At 44.1% G+C, this 16,408-nt stretch overlaps 3 protein-coding genes across 3 annotated transcripts; 2 read left to right on the top strand and 1 right to left on the bottom strand.

The window, feature by feature from the left end:
• Positions 1-102: 102 nt before the first annotated feature.
• On the bottom strand, positions 103-9,501 carry dnajc16l (DnaJ (Hsp40) homolog, subfamily C, member 16 like). The gene is made up of 15 exons (XM_079747436.1): positions 9,077-9,501; positions 8,810-8,876; positions 8,462-8,610; positions 8,130-8,305; positions 7,659-7,843; positions 7,280-7,384; positions 6,515-6,673; positions 6,212-6,342; positions 5,779-5,956; positions 5,406-5,588; positions 4,797-4,873; positions 4,581-4,661; positions 3,060-3,149; positions 2,447-2,617; positions 103-1,772 (listed from the first exon to the last, which is right to left on the bottom strand). Exons 1-15 carry the CDS (start codon positions 9,259-9,261, stop codon positions 1,283-1,285), a joined length of 2,427 nt encoding a protein of 808 aa, XP_079603562.1. The 5' UTR covers positions 9,262-9,501; the 3' UTR covers positions 103-1,282.
• Positions 9,502-10,110: 609 nt separating this feature from the next.
• b3galt6 (UDP-Gal:betaGal beta 1,3-galactosyltransferase polypeptide 6) lies at positions 10,111-11,856 on the top strand. The gene is made up of 2 exons (XM_079747437.1): positions 10,111-10,374; positions 10,612-11,856. The coding sequence occupies exons 1-2, from the start codon at positions 10,367-10,369 to the stop codon at positions 11,639-11,641; spliced, it is 1,038 nt and encodes a 345-aa protein (XP_079603563.1). The 5' UTR covers positions 10,111-10,366; the 3' UTR covers positions 11,642-11,856.
• Positions 11,857-13,204: 1,348 nt separating this feature from the next.
• Positions 13,205-15,081, top strand: tmem167b (transmembrane protein 167B). Its single transcript, XM_079747294.1, has 3 exons — positions 13,205-13,335; positions 13,750-13,881; positions 14,116-15,081. The coding sequence occupies exons 1-3, from the start codon at positions 13,326-13,328 to the stop codon at positions 14,196-14,198; spliced, it is 225 nt and encodes a 74-aa protein (XP_079603420.1). The 5' UTR covers positions 13,205-13,325; the 3' UTR covers positions 14,199-15,081.
• The last annotated feature ends 1,327 nt before the right edge of the window (positions 15,082-16,408 follow it).

Here is a 16,408-nt window from a genome sequence, read left to right as displayed (position 1 = left end):
AAACTTATGTATTAAAGTGGGTTGACTAATGATACAAGAAAGTGACAGCCCTTGTTTTAAAAAAAGTTTATTAGTTTTATGTGGGCAAATTATATAAATAAAGCAAATCTAAGCCATTATCTTATAATTTCATAAATAAACTAAATCAGCTATTGTTAATGGCTTGACCTTAGCAATGATCTTAATCACATTCAGTTGACACATGTAGAGATGATCGGACCTTTGGTGAGCAAAGGGTTCAATAAATAAACAAAACAGGATAAGAATCTAACAAATACATGCAAATGTAGTGCCAGTGCATGTAACCAGTGTAGTATTGTCCTAAAACTGATTCATGATCAGAATTTATTACTAATTTATAATTGTAACATCACACTGGTGTACAGTAGTCTCTGGCCAAATAATCTCTTCATGTACATGTTGAACAGGCAGTTTGAAGGGGAAAGACAATAGGAACACATTGAACGAAACAACGGAGTGGCAACAACAGTGAAGGTATGAAGGCGTGTTTCTGAAGTACCGGTCGATCCTGCACAATCAACTTAATATCCTTAAAAGGTGTTGCAATTTGTCTACGGAAATATCTGTCTTCGGTACGAAGCGGCCTGCGATAGGAGAACGCTTCCAATCATTTCAATGCAAAAAGATAGGTCAGGAAAACTAACCAGGGTTAAACAACTAGAGGTCATTCAACTAACTCCATCGACAAAACAGAATCATTAAAAAAAAAGAATGTACCATACATGATATCGTTGCAGTGGGAAAGAAGCTCAGAAATTGTTAAGTGTTTTGACTCCTATTAAGTCATGGACTGGATTACCTAGGCAGACATGCATTAGTCTCAACAGTTTTATGACACGTGCCCAAGCCTTGACCAGACAGAACACAATGACATAGCTTCATAGAATGCAACCCCCTTATGCTGAAACCGCCACTGCTGTTCCCTAAATGCCAGTTTCTGAGGTATTGCAACAAGCTCCATCCGTGTATGATACTGGCCTTCTCCAGTGCTGCCTAAACAAAGTCTGATCTGACCAGGCAGCCAAGGTTTTACTTTAACACTTGAGAAAATAAGTTACTGGGGTATTCCAAATATCAGGATAAGCTACACATTGTTCGAAAAAAAAAACCCTGGAACAAAACGTTGTTGAAAAACAAAACAGAACAACAAAACAAAAAGACATCTTGAAAACATGACACAGCATCAACATCCATCTCTCTTTCACTTCCTCCCTTTTTTTATTTCAACCCTTGGTGGGACATGCTCTTTCTCAACGCAGGCTCAGCTCTCTGCGGAGCCATGAGCCGGGTCTAGTGAGGGCCAGGCATGCACCCGCAGGCGGGTGAGGGTGCCCTCCATCAGCCTCTCCATCCAGAGTCCCAGGCGGTCCAGCTTGTGGTGCACCTCCAGACTGGTGGCCCTGCTGGAGGCCCGCCTGGAGCCCGACCCGTCCTCCCTGGAGTGGGACCGGGAGCGGGTCTGGGACCTGGACCTAGAGCGGGACTTTCTCCTGGAGGAGGAGGACGAGGAGGACGAGGAGGACGAGTCAAAGGCAGCGGAGGCCTCGCTGGCGTCGTCCCCGGTGAACACGGGCCTGAATAGACAGAAGTACTTCTTGTAGCCGTTGAGGGCAAGCACGTAGCCGGTGTGGTCCGAGGACTCTTCGTCGTCCGAGTGGCCCTGGGCCGAGTCCAGGGTCAGGGCCAGCAGGGCAGGCATCCACTGGCGGTGTTTATCTGCGTTGAGGAAGGAGAAGTGGAGCGTCTGGGTCCTGCAGGGAGACCGGAAGGGAGATTAGTTCATCCTTGTTGTCACCGGGGGATGACATACTGCAGTTACTGTACACTTTTAGAAGAGCTTTTAAAGGGCTAGGGGCGCAGTCCATTCATATGGACAGATTTTTAATATTGTACTATTTTTGACTAACACTATTTTAACACTTTACTACACAACATAAACACATCACTACATACATAGTCTATTAAATAGGCCCTATTTTCTGGGTTGCTGACTGTACTAGTTTCGTTAAAGTCGTATTTTATGCAATACCTTATTCATGTTGTATTTAGAATTTGTTTTATGACATTCTCTAATGCCGTTTTTATTTTGTGGGGGTTTTTGTTTCCAAAAAGAAAGAAATATGTGAGTGCAAAACACAATTATTGATGCTGGAATTGGATGAGACATTGGCGTAGGAACTACTCCAATGTCCTTTGTTTGGATAAGACATTTCCTCTATAAATTGATGCAGAGAGGGCAGAAATTGGTGCATACAAATTCACCAGACTCACTTCTACAGTATGCCCTTGTGCTCCGATGCAAAGGGAAGCCTCTGAAATCTTGCCCAGAGCACCAAATTGGTCAGGGCTGGCTGCCCATTTAAAAATTAAAACACTATTGCCAACCCATGAGTATGCCAAACACCATTATAAATCCTGGCCTTACCCAGAGAAGGAAAACACTTCCTTTGCAAACTTCCTGAGCAAGGCGTTCTTGGAGGCCTCGGAGAGCACCAGCACGATGTTGATGTGGCCGGGCCTCAGCTTCACTAGGTTGCTGGTGTAGGTGATGTCCGTCAGCTCCGTCACCTCCACAAAGTCCTTCTTAGGGGGGCGGCTTCACAGGGAAGATAAAAGGAAGATATTAAAGATCACAAACACGAATGGGGGGGGGGGTTTGTTAACATGAAAGAGAAACTACAGAAAATATATTGGAATTATGAAATTATGTTACGAGGATAGTATTGGAAAGTGGATGAGTGTATGTAATGGGTGAATAAAGATGACAACGAAATGTTGCAGCACCATTAAACATATGGGAGATACAGCCCTTTTGCCCTGCACCTCACCGGTGGGAATGTGCAGACTACCACTACTGCTCTACGTGAATAAAGATGAGACCCATTATTAATCATGAGGCCAAATAAGTCAATATGGTGACAAATCCTGAGTTCATTTAAATTCCATGTGATCTACTCCTCCTCTCACTGCAGGCGAGATGGGACCCGGCAGGGGTTACCTGGAGGTGGTGAGGCGAGATGGGACCCGGCGGGGGTTACCTGGAGGTGGTAGGCCGGCTGGAGTCATCCTCCTCAGCTTTAGGATGCTCTCGAGGTTTGGCTTTCTGCGGCTTGTCTTCTCCGGACTCACTGGGATAGGAGCCAATAAATCACAAAAGATATTCAGTCACAATCTATGATTGATCATAGAGTGACTGTGATTGAATAGATATTGTGATGGCTTATCACAAAACCTCAGAAACATTTTTAAATCACAGTCAATATATGATTCTAACTGTTCCATTACTTTTTTTCCATTACTGGCAAGAGACTTTGTTGGTTTGGTTCATAGCTACTAGGGCTGGGCGATATGGACCAAAAATCATATCTTGATATTTTCAAACAGAATATCGATATAGGATAAATATCGATATTTGTTGACGCAATAACATAGTTGCCGTTGCCGCGCTCCAACTCGTCATTCTAAAATCGGTGGCGCCGCTGTGCTCTCATTTCCAGCCTGCCTGCTTCGCTGTGCTAGTTAACCTGCCTGCTTCGCTGTGCTCGTTAACCTGCCTGCTTCGCTGTGCTCGTTAACCTGCCTTGCTGATGGGGGGAGGGGGGAGTTACCGTGGAGTTACCGTCTTTACTATAGCCTACCTACCTACCGTTTGGATTTACCGTTACTATCCCTACCGTTCGAAATTGAATACAGTTTGATGGTTGAATAAACCGTGGACTAGACATTGCCTCCGCCTCGTATTTGAGAACATTACAATATAATATATAATATCACGTCCAGAAGCTGTGTGCGCCTCCGTTTTCCGACGTCTCTGGTTCTTCCACTTCCTCATCAATCTGAAGCACAGAATTGAATTGCGACATGGAGCGACACCCACCGGAGCTGAGCTCCGGCGGGTGTCGGAATCCGGGATGATTCCGGGAGTCCGGAATCATTTTGGGACAATTGCTGTACTGCCTTTATCTGAATAAAAAATAATTAATGTCGAGACAGCTTAAGATTTTGGGTCGCTGCACGCATTTTTGAGCACGTTGTGCTGCTGCAAGTGATGGAAGAGGTTGGTCTTAGCCTACTCGACCCTTTAGTTACGACAGATTTGAAGCACTCTCTACAAAAAACTGATTCTGTCATTCGTCGACACCTTGTACCCAAAACTTTTCCAAACTATGGAGCCATTTGTCTTCTGCTTACATACAAGCTCCTCTGCGCCGCGTTTGCCGGCGGACTCCATGTTTCGCGCCGTAGGGGATTTAAAAAAGTGACTTGAGTGGAATGGGGGCCGGGCCGTGTGTGTGTGTGAGTCGGAGGCAGAGTGGGAGAGAAATAAGCAGAGTTACGAAATAGCAGGTGGCAGTCGCGGTTCGAAACTGCTGTTATTTGGATAAAATATGCTGTACTTTCAGCGCAAATTAAACTATATCGATGTTGACGATAGCATCTCGTTCCATATCTCGTTTGAAAAAAATATAGATTTATTTCAAATATCGATATATCGCACAGCCCTAATAGCTACTGTAATGTAAAGGCATCTAGGAGAAAACGCCCACTAGGCATGTCACCTGAAAGCTTGGATGATGACGGTGCCGAAGAGGATGAAGAGGGCTGAGAAAATCAGGGACAGGATGGGCATCATCTCTCTCCTGGAAAACCAACATCAACATATCAGAGACACAGGGAAGCAACATGCCTACGTCTAGGGCATGATGAACGTGGCTGAACCTAGGAGGGTCCAAGCCCTTTTTATTACCTTCTGTCAACAACAAGTATGGTCTTACCAGTTGGAGTAGAGAATGTCATCATATATTTGCAGGAAGTAATCGTAGGCAGTGTTCATCCACTGGATGAGAAACATCTGGTGGAGTAGAATCCAAAAAAATAGAGGACAAACGTGGTGAGAATATGAAGCTTATGGTTTCTCTCTTCGCCTTTGTAAATCACTTTAGATAATGAGACTAGAGTTAATGTGTCTGCAGTGTACGCAATATGCGGTCTATGCTGCTTAAACTGATAGTGAGTGAGTGAATGAGTGAGTGAGTATGCGGTCTATGCTACTTAAACTGATGGTCGAGTCGACATAGACAATAGGTGAATTGTGTGTGTGTGTGTGTGTGTGTGTGTGTGTGTGTGTGTGTGTGTGTGTGGGGGTCTATGCTACTTGAACTGATAAGTGTGTGCGTGAGTGTGTGTGTGCATGCTGTCTATACTACTAGAACTGATCGAGTCGACACAGACAATAGGTGAATTGTGTGTGTGTGTGTGTGTGTGTGTGTGTGTGTGTGTGTGTGTGTGTGTGTGTGTGTGTGCGTGTGCGTGTGCGTGTGCGTGCGTGCGGTCTATGCTACTTGAAATGACAAGTAAGTGCGTGTGTGCGTGTCTTCTCTTACGGGGGCCATCTCGTTGTTGAGCTCTGGTAGCGTGGCGTCTGATGTCAGGTATGCCGGGTCTCTCTGCAGGAGCTCCAGCTGCTCATAGAGGCGGTGCTTATCCTCCTCACTTCCGTTCCATCCACCAATCACAGAGCGGTACATGACCTTGCCTGCTGGGCTCCGCCTCTCCAGAATCACAACCTGTGCATTCATTAAATGGTAAATGGACTGCATTATGTGGCCTGTGGCCACTCAGAGAGCTTTTTTAAACCTAAACCTAAAATCCATTATTGGTCGGGCTCTACGCAAAACCTCCAAAAATACAGCAATATAGCTAGCTGTGGAACTGGACACCCATGTGTGGTTTTGGTGTATTGTGGTATGTGTGTACCTGGGGTGAGAGCACAGCGTGGTTCTGCAGCAGTGCCTGGCAGAGGGGCTGCTGCTGGCGCTGGTAGACGTAGGCGAAGCGCAACACCTCCTTGGAGTTGGCGGTGGCAAACTCCAGGAAGGCCTCGTTACCAGGGACGAAGGCCTGGTCCTCACCGGTGATCAGCAGCACACAGTACCTGAGGACACAGACAGCTTTTAGCCTCAAGTGAACCATCACAAACAAAGTAGGAACATGAATGGAACGGAAGGGATGGCACCCAATGACGGTACATCACACAAAAACAACACATCGGACCTTATGCATGTGTGTTTGCGGGCTCATGCTGTATCCCCGGGGTCCACACACACCTCTTGAGGACGAACATATATCACCACAGGTTGGTGTACGCAAGAAGCCATTAGACTCCTGCCCACTAGGGACATTTACTTACTTCCTGCGCCGGTGGAACTGCTTGACCGGACACAGCTCGTCAAAGAGCTGCTGGTTCACCAGCCGGGGCACCCGAAGAAACCTGTTATTGGAGACAAACTCGTCCATGATCTGTCGCTTCATCCCTCGGGCCTGGGGAAGATAGGAAGGAAAAGAAGACAGTGTAGTTGTTAGGTGGGTGGGAATATGTTTGCCATTCTTGAACAGGTAGGCCCAAAGACGCCTACCGGTAGACCAAAGACATTGGGGTTTAAATACAGAACCTTTCAGCTGTTCCCACACTAGCCTTAGCTTGGGCAGCTACCTGGATGATGTCGGCAGGCTTCTCCGTATCCTCCTTGAACAGCAGCATGGTGGGGGCGTAGGTGTTGATGTTGAACCTCCGCAGGAGTGGGGTGTTGTACTTCTCGCCCTGGTCCACGTACCCGAAACGCACGTAGTCCCGGAAGGCGAACGCCGTCAACTGCCGATGGAGGTTGATTAGGGTGGTTGGCAGGGGTGAGGGAGAAGGGAACCGGAGCTGGAAATTAGCTATCAAAACTTCCAATATCGCTGAGGAGGCATTATAAATAAATGTGTTGGTTTTGTGTGTGTATATGTGTGTGTGTGTGTGTGTGTGTGTGTGTGCGTGCGTGCGTGCGTGCGTGCGTGCGTGCGTGCGTGCGTGCGTGCGTGCGTGCGTGCGTGCGTGCGTGCGTGCGTGCGTGCGTGCGTGCGTGCGTGCGTGCGTGCGTGCGTGCGTGCGTGCGTGCGTGCGTGCGTGCGTGCGTGCGTGCGTGCGTGCGTGCGTGCGTGCGTGCGTGCGTGCGTGCGTGCGTGCGTGCGTGCGTGCGTGCGTGCGTGCGTGCGTGCGTGCGTGCGTGCGTGCGTGCGTGCGTGCGTGCGTGCGTGCGTGCGTGCGTGCGTGCGTGCGTGCGTGCGTGCGTGCGTGCGTGCGTGCGTGCGTGCGTGCGTGCGTGCGTGCGTGCGTGCGTGCGTGCGTGCGTGCGTGCGTGCGTGCGTGCGTGCGTGCGTGCGTGCGTGCGTGCGTGCGTGCGTGCGTGCGTGCGTGTGTGTGTGTACACAATACCTTGTACATCAGGGGGAATATTGGTACTTGGTCAAACAGGAGTACGCTGGGTTTGTTCTCTGACTGCCAGCCATTCAGGAATGACTGGTAGTTCTTATCCGTGACCTGATGAGTAGGATGTATTCATTTACTGTCAGTTTGGAAATGGAGAAACTAAAAGGTAAGATCATAAATTAGCTAATGTCTATTTTGAGTACTTTCTGTCTTTCTAATATACAATAAAATGTTTTAATAAATGTTGTTTTAATACAGTGCAGGCTTAATAACGCAAACCAATCTATTCTATTTCAAATACACATCACATTGCAAGATAAAAGCCGCATGAGAGACCTGCGAGCCGGCCACTGAGAGCCCTGTGTCGGGCAATGTTTTGGCATACCTTCTCCACCATCCTCTGGGGCAGCAGGTCTTCGATGAACTGCCGCAGGTTCTCGCGAACAACAGCCTGGTGGAAGAAGGTGAACCTGCCGTTAACCACCCCTAGGATGGAGGGCGTGCGGTGGGCCCCCAGCTGGCTGGCCAGGCGCCGCTCATAGCCCATATCCACGATGCCGATGCCCACGCCTGCAGACACCAGGACAGAGGAGTATGTTGATTTAGAGCGAGACGTGGGATGTCTGATTCTAAAGCTAATAGTATAGAGGGGTGATACCAGAGTGTGGCTGCAGAGAGTCAGGCATGCATTTCCATGACTTTCTTTAAGAGATTTTCACCCTAAAATCAGCCAGTTGATGGATGTCTTAAAGTACTGCATGCAATGGTGAAGTTTGGTTAATGCTCTGGGTAGAAAATAGCAAGGTGGTTGGCATTGATTAACCATATGAATTTTCAGGAGACCACGCAGCCTCACCCAGTGGCTCCAGCTCTTGTACACTCTCCCTCCACACCGGCTCAATGTGGATGCAGGCGAAGCACCAGTCCGAGGTCACCTTGATGAGGTAGGGCCGTCGGTAGCTGTCGGGCAGCACATCGCTGTTGAACTGTGCGTGGTGCAGCAGGTACTTGCTGTCAGCAAAGTCCCTCGACCTAAATGCATTTCACAATTATAGATTTTTTTTGCACAATAGCTGATGTTATTTTGTCAAATAAAAAATAACTTCATAGAGATCACAACTGAAGCCTAGAACATCTTTCACACCACAGCAAATATCTTTCATACAGCTTTGAGTTGAGTAAACTTGCTTGGGGAAGTGGAAGAAGGACTCGTCAAAGTAAAAGCTGTTGTGGAAACTGCTACGGTATCCCTGTTGCTGTGAGTGGCCAAATGCCTGGTTGTCCTCCATCTGGCCATAGCGGTCGAAATTGGCCCTCCTCTCTTCATTTGACAGAATCTGTGTCATAGCAAAACAGCACAAAGAGATTCAATTATAGAGAAAACAAGACACTTTAAATAGGCGGGAGAAATAGGCAGAATAGGTAAAATACATTCAGAACAGTTAGAAATTAATAGGATATGCTTAGCTATGTTAACTTGTGATTAAGAGTGCACAAACATAATCGACCCAAGTCGAATTAATTAAAAACACCAACCTCATAGGATTTTGTAATTTTTATGAACATGTCTTCTGCTCCAGGATCCTTGTTCTTGTCTGGATGCCTACACAACAATATGAATCTACTTCATGATACAATCTAGAAATACCCCAAATGCACTATCATGCAGTAATAACCATTACAAATGTAGTCACCTAAATTTGCTTGCGGGTGAAGCCAATGAAAAAACACAACTGGCATGTATGTGACGTTATGATATGATACTGATAATTCTCATCAAGAAGGTTAACCAGGACGACTCACCATTCTCTAGCAAGATGCTTATACGCCTTTTTGATTTCCGTTTGACTGGCACTCTTGCTTACTCCGAGGGTTTTATAAGGGTCGTTCTCAGGTGAACTCTTTACGAGATGCTCTCCGAATATAAACATTATAACCACAAGCACTGAAGATATTCGAGATTGTCGGCGGAACATCTTGAACACCATTGGCTATCTTTAAATGCTCGTATCAGAGAACCAAGCTAGCGTACACTAATTCAACATGCCCTGTGCGGTATGACAGCGAATTCAACCTGAAACAATGCAACGCGATTATATTACATGACTGGTTCCGTTTGCCTATTGGCTGCGATGTTGACAATTCAAAAGATCACAGCATCCTTCACAATAGTGTAAGCTAGACTGTAGGTGTATACGCTAACGCAGCACTCGTATCATTAGCTTGTGTTTCGGACGCTGCGCCTGCGCCGAATGACAGCTGACACAAATGCGCACGCTCCGAATAACGCCTCACAGCTGCCAAACCTACGGTTATTCATTTCTCTCATCTCTAACTGTGTTGCTTTCCTGCAACCCAATTCTTGAATTATGCAATTTTTTAAAGTTTCATGAACTATTTAGATCTACATTAAATTATATCCCTTTATATTCATTGTACACTGTATATGTTTAAGATAATATGCAGTTTACTATTATTGCCTGCTATTTGTTATTGTTTTTGGTGAGATTATACATTTTGAAAGATAAGTAATGGGAGAATAATAATAATCCATCATTTCGTATGATTTCAAAAGATTTTCCTGGAAACTGAGTTTTTTTTTGTATTAAAATTAAATCAGATCGTGTGTTTCCGTTTCTCTTATGTATTAAATTAGATGACATCGTAAATTGAGAGCTAGACAATATGTTAATTATGTTAATAAATATCATATATTATAAATGTATACGGAAAAAAATGGGGGCTCTTACTTTTATGAAAATAGTGTACTTCCGTCTCCGTTTCGCTTGGGTTCTGCGTGACGCCGGAACCACAGCTGTAGCTAGCAGAGTCCAGACTGCAGCATCCTTTGGTTGTACCGGGATTAAAGTGGACTGGATATGGCCGATCTATTTGGTTTGGTTTGATTTAGCCTACCATACGTACTGCATGTGGCTCCATTGAAAACGTGTTTTCAGTCCAAACAAAGGATGGAGACACCGTGTTGTGCTGGTTTGGAGTCTAGTGGGCTTTCAAAGTGAGCAGAGATCTTACACTGGTAGCCTACGCTATTATTGTTGCCTCGTTGTACCCTGGTGAGACAACCGTGTTTCAATGAGCAGGTAATTTACCCGTCTTTACCAATACACACTTATTGCTAACAACAAAAGTTTAACACAGTGGTCTGCAATCGGCATTGCCTGTAAAGTTACTGCGTAATAAGCCACGACGAAAAAACGGACTTTCATGTCTACCATAATCACTTTGTATGTTGATAGATTTTTGCATGTATCATTTAGTTCTTCAAAGAGTACGTTATTAACTATCAAATTGCATTATTGTTGTGATTTTGACTCTAGGCTCAGAACCATGAACTTGATACGCCTACTTTGTCGCCACAAGACGGTGCTGGTGATCGGCAGCGTTTGTTTCTTTGCGATAGTCCTGCTCTTTCTGGCCAAATGCACATCAGAGACCCTGAAACAGACTCAATTAGATCCTCCAGGCATAGCCCCCCGTGTCTATGCCCCCCAATCCCACCAAGAGCGTCCTGACCAGGCCTCTCGTGTAAAGGACCTCTCTGCTTTCCTTGTGGTTCTTATCACAACTGGACCGAAATACACGGAGCGCAGGAGTATCATCCGCAGCACATGGCTGACCAAGCGGGACTCTGACATTCTTCCCATGTTTGTGGTTGGGACCGCTGGGCTTCCTATGGAAGACCTTCAGAACATTAATACAGAGCAGGGCCGCCACAAGGACTTGCTCTTGTTGCCCGAGTTACGGGACTCGTACGAGAACCTCACACTCAAGCTGCTGCACATGTACTCCTGGCTGGACCAAAAAGTGGACTTCAAATTCGTCATGAAGGCCGACGACGATACCTTTGCCCGCCTAGACCTTCTCAAAGAGGAGCTGAAGGCAAAAGAGCCCAAGCGACTGTATTGGGGTTTCTTTTCGGGACGAGGGCGGGTGAAAAGCGCTGGGAAGTGGCGCGAGAGTGCTTGGGAGCTGTGCGACTACTACCTGCCCTACGCGCTTGGCGGAGGGTACATCCTATCCGCAGACCTGGTGCACTATGTGCGGCTCAACGCTGGCTACCTCAAGACGTGGCAGAGCGAGGACGTGTCCTTGGGCGCCTGGCTCGCACCAGTGGACGTGAGGCGCACGCACGACCCGCGCTTCGACACAGAGTTCAAGTCACGCGGCTGCAGCAACAAGTACCTGGTGACGCACAAACAGAGCCTGGAAGACATGCTGGAGAAACACCAGACGCTGCAGCGTGACGGGAAGCTCTGCAAGGAGGAGGTCCGGGTGAGGCTGTCCTACGTGTATGACTGGGGAGTACCGCCCTCTCAGTGCTGTCAGAGGAAGGACGGCATCCCCTGATCCCATGCCTGTGTCCTGGTGTGTTTTAACCATTTTGTTGTTGATCCCCTTTAGGGTGGATATCCTTGGATTCTTAGCCAATGCTTTTCTTGTTTTGTCTATTTTTGTATTTATTGTTAATTTATTATGGACCTGAGAGAGGAAACCTCACGATTTCTTAAATTAAACTTGGATGAAAAATGGAGGGGGGGGGGGGTCTTATTGTATTAAATGTTGGAAAAGTATTGTATTTTTTACCTTATGATATTAATGTATTGGGGATGTGTGTACATAGAGGTGCACACTGAATGTAAACAGAGTTGCATAGGGTTCTCCAGATATCTCTGGACTTCTCAAAGACTGGAGCCCATGCAGGGTGTTTTTGAATCGATCAAAGCACTTGGTCAACTCCTGGTCAATCGATCAAACAGCTGAAAAGACATGCTGTGCAGTGAATGTGCGGTTACGGTACGAACTGACTTTGGAAACTTAAGATACTATTGAATAGGGCATACTGTGTGTTGATTTCAGAACATGCTACGTCCAGTTGCCTACATCCCACCCCCAACACCCTCAATGCATGTTTCCAGCAACTTTGACAAGATTTTCCTATTTCTTAAATATTTCCCGTTGCTACAGAAGTCTTGTTGATGTACATTTTTGCAGCTTACCCTTAATTGGAATTTCCTATTTTTTCGAGGAATTTCCATGGCTACGCTTTACATTTACAAACACAGTGCTAAACTACTTGAATGTGTTGCTGTCCACGGGTCAGTCTGCTTCAATGTGTCCTTTAAGTTTGTAATGCTTTTCTGTTGTCATTAATGTAGTTAATTTGTTTATTGTTTACATCTCATTGTTCAAGAGAAAGTGTTTTCTAACGCAAACACCAGAAAAATTAATAATAGCACAAATTGTTTGTTAAGGCAACAAGCCGGATACGGCCAGACAAACAGTCCTTTATTTTATGCATGGTTGTTTTAGGCATAAATCTCACTATACTTAAGACTTAACAATTGCAGAGAAAGTGACCCTCTGTCTATAGGTCTGTGTGTACACAGTGATTTTTTTGTCTTAATGCTCACATTTGGCATGGTCACGTTGTACACAGGCCTCTGGATTTTCATTGTTTTATCAAGGTTCTTCATACACGGCCTCTGATAATAAAAATACAGTGTATTTATACATGATAATGCTGCAAATTAAATATATTATAACTAATAATGAAAGCAGGTTGTGTATCTGGCCCATCTGATATGTGTTACCATGATTACTCAATTCATATTTAAGGTTATTGGATTCAAAATAAAATACAAAGAAAATGTGTTGAACAATTGTATTATGAAATTGTTAGTCCGTTCTTTGTGTGATTAAATTAAGTAGTATTTTTTATAGATATAAAGTTAAGATCCATGTACAGCAACGATAGAGAAATAAAGGTTTGGTCACAGTGCCAAAATTGCTGATAAAGTTTTGCTAGTGTTTTGAGTATACCTTAGACAAGGAATCGAGTATCTCATATTGACCACAAGAGGGAAGCACATGCTTTGCATTCTCTGGATGGTAAACAAAAAGAAGAAGAACCAGAAGAGGAAGCCGCTGGCTGCTGCTGCGAAGAATTCGTTAGCTTTGCATTACATAATTTAAATGTATTGCGAATCTTTCTGAGGGGTTCACACTACATAGACAACCCAAACCGGCCATCATGACGAACGGTAGGTTCGTTAAGCGTTTGGACGATTAAGGAGGTTTAGAAGACCAACTAATCGCTTGTTTTTTTTGCATATCAATTAGCTGTAGACGTGGCCCATGTTCTATGTTAGGATAACTTGTCAATCATATTACTTGCTCTAACTTTGTATTGATTCCTATTTATTTACTCAAATTGGTGCTCGACTCTACTTCTAGCCACGTAGGCCTACGATACAAATATGATCCTGAAAATGGACATGGGAAGCAAAGAAAGTATACAAACAAGTTTGACGGATATCAGATATGTTCATCGTTGTTTGGGATGTGGTGGGCTGTTTTTCTTTTGTATTTTGAATGAAAGTCTAGTTGTGCTAACATATTGCACTTGATTAGGCTAAAACCATACCCCACTCATCATCTCTCTCTTCTGCCTACAGTTTACTCTTTCGATGGCATTCTAGTTTTTGGTCTCGTCCTCATCTGCACCTGTGCGTACCTCAAAAAGGTGCCACGCATCAACAGCTGGTTGCTCTCTGAGAAGAAAGGGGTGTGGGGGGTATTTTACAAAGGTAGGTTTGACACATTCACATAAGAGCTGCAATATTAAAGTAGTAAACTATTTATTTTCTTTTTGAAAACATCTTGACACTTCTTAACCAATTTATAATCAAACATAGATGATCCTGCAACCCCCAATTTGCAATTAAACTTCGATGCATTCAAATAAAAAGATAATAATTCTTGAACTGAAATGAACTGTCCGTTCTGGCATTATTAACATTTGGCTATTTCGTCTTCCTCAGCTGCAGTGATTGGGACACGGCTTCACATTTGTGTGGCAGCATCCTGCCTATTAATGGCTTTCTACTTGGCTTTTGTAAAATGAGAACTTCACTGGTACGGACCGGACTGGTGTCGAATGGACTTGTGTCATTGGTTGTCGGCTAATCCTTGTATAGTGTATACGTATGGGATTATCTGGCCCATAAAGCCCTAATACCCTTTTGGACACATTCTAAGGACTAGTAAATGGAAGCATCCTCCTACAAAGTCACCTGAGGCCTGGACTTCCTGACCTCCTCTCCTTCACATCCTCCTTTTATGTGGTTGCCCATTGAACATGCAGTTCATATGATAGTTTTGGCCAATTGGAAGGTATCTTTCATCCATGTAGTTGCAACCAATTGGAGAGCACTTTTCATGTCACAGGGTGTCAACACTGAGTCATTCCTGAATCCTTAATAATGCCTTGTTTTTGCCCCCCAAAGAAAACATGTTAAATGGAGGATTTTAGGTTTTGTACTGAATGAAAAGGTGCTAAACGGTGTATCTTTGTGATGTCCAGTTCCATAGTAGAATATGAATCATTAAGCTGTAAATATTTAAATGCATTTGACCAACAGTTACAGGAGCATACAAAGTCTAATGCTACATCCACATTGATCCAAGGGGGTGTAATTGAAAGACAAAGCTAATATATAACGAGTTGTGTACACTTTTTTCTCCATTGGAATCCCTTAGGACCCTTCTACCACTATGGCTTTCACAATCTCTGCGTAATGTGCATGTTGTTTGCATCTCCAACATGAAGTTACATCATATTAAACAAAGGATACGATAATATTAGGAAGATATGAATGATAAGATGTAAATGGGTGGCTGTCTACCTGACGATTTATCTATATGTCGAAAGGGGATCTTGCTGATTATCTTTTCAATTATTCCTTGGGCATAATGAAGTTAAAGAAATAAACACATTTCTTATATTATGTGATATGTCATCCTTTTATTTGATTTTTTACCAGACTTGACGAGTGAGTTATAGTGTTAAGAAACCGTTAAGTTCGTAAGTAAATCAGTAAGTCAAGTTTATTGCCATTCAACCATATACATATTATACAGCTCAACGAAATGTTACTCCTCAAAAAGAGCAAGATTAACATAAAATAGTCATGAAGCACCATGAAGGAATCATAACAAACATTATGACAAACATTACAGGAACATTTAAAATGAAAAAAACAAACATAACCAAGAAGGTGGGTCTGTAGCATGGTGTCCTACTTGTGTTTCAAGTTTGGTGTGCACACCCGTTTGTTAACATAGTGAGCAGTGCAGCGTGATGAAAATACAATTCATAAAGATGTGATAATGTGGACAGAGCAGGGGTTTTAGAGGTCTGACAGCTTTTGCAGAGCTGGTTCTGATGCTGCAAAATCTCCTGCCTGATGGCAGAGGGGCAAAAAGTAAGTAAGATATAATATTTTATATATTATATAATATTAAATATTTTTGCAGAAATCGAAATATATACCTGTTCATCTTCCTCCCACATATCCAGTCACATTTATTTTACTCAGTTTTGACTGTTGATATTGAACATTGTTTTGATATGGGTTATTCAATGAAACAGTATGTTAATAATTGGATTAAAAATGATATTGTCAAACTGCACCTCAATCAGATGTTCCCAAAGCAGAAGTAAAAATGTTCAATGATTCTCACAAATCGAATAGTCTCCAAGTTACATCCAAAGCACAACAAGGTGTAGCCACCCCTTGTGGCTACACATACGTTCACCATGTCCAACAAGCCTCATTCTGAGAAGGAAGTAAAAGTCAGCAACTTCTTCCTGCATTGTTAAACGACCGCAGGAGACCAAGCCAGTAAAGTAAGGTACACGGATGAAAAAATAAAATGTTTGAGGTGTTAATGATTGCAGTCAGAGATCCGACCGCACAAGAAGCATGTCAATGGAGCATCATGTTGAATATTTTTAGAATTAAACATTTTTCCCATTCCAGAGTTGTTAATAACTGGCACTACACCTCAAGGGAAACACGTCCTGCCACCAAGCCTTACCCCAGGCATTTCGCATCCACATCCACCAGAAGGTGAAGCCATTGAGTGGGGAACTTCTCAGCCCTATCTGTAGGTGTTCTTATAGAAGAGTGTAGGTATACACTAACGTTGGCTTCATGGTAATGACACTTGAGGAATCCAGTGTCAAATATGCACAAAACTTAAAACTCTAATTATCTTATTGATAAAATAAAAAATTCTAGAATAATTCACTGTGGCACTATTACAAAAAGA

This window comes from Pollachius pollachius, assembly GCF_949987615.1.
Source record: "Pollachius pollachius genome assembly, chromosome: 12".
In the NCBI taxonomy this organism is placed as follows: Eukaryota; Metazoa; Chordata; class Actinopteri; order Gadiformes; family Gadidae; genus Pollachius; species Pollachius pollachius.
This window is presented reverse-complemented; position numbering and strand designations above follow the sequence as displayed.

What these genes read in the sequence shown, in the direction of transcription:
- dnajc16l (XM_079747436.1), bottom strand. Translation starts at nt 9,261, where the DNA reads ATGGTGTTCAAGATGTTCCGCCGACAATCTCGAATATCTTCAGTGCTT. An exon ending in TATTCCCCCTGATGTACAAG is followed by an intron (nt 6,674 to 7,279) that starts GTATTGTGTACA and finishes CTCCATCGGCAG; the next exon opens with TTGACGGCGTTCGCCTTCCG. An exon ending in TCAACAACGAGATGGCCCCC is followed by an intron (nt 4,874 to 5,405) that starts GTAAGAGAAGAC and finishes CTACTCCACCAG; the next exon opens with ATGTTTCTCATCCAGTGGAT.
- tmem167b (XM_079747294.1), top strand. An exon ending in GTGGGGGGTATTTTACAAAG is followed by an intron (nt 13,882 to 14,115) that starts GTAGGTTTGACA and finishes CGTCTTCCTCAG; the next exon opens with CTGCAGTGATTGGGACACGG.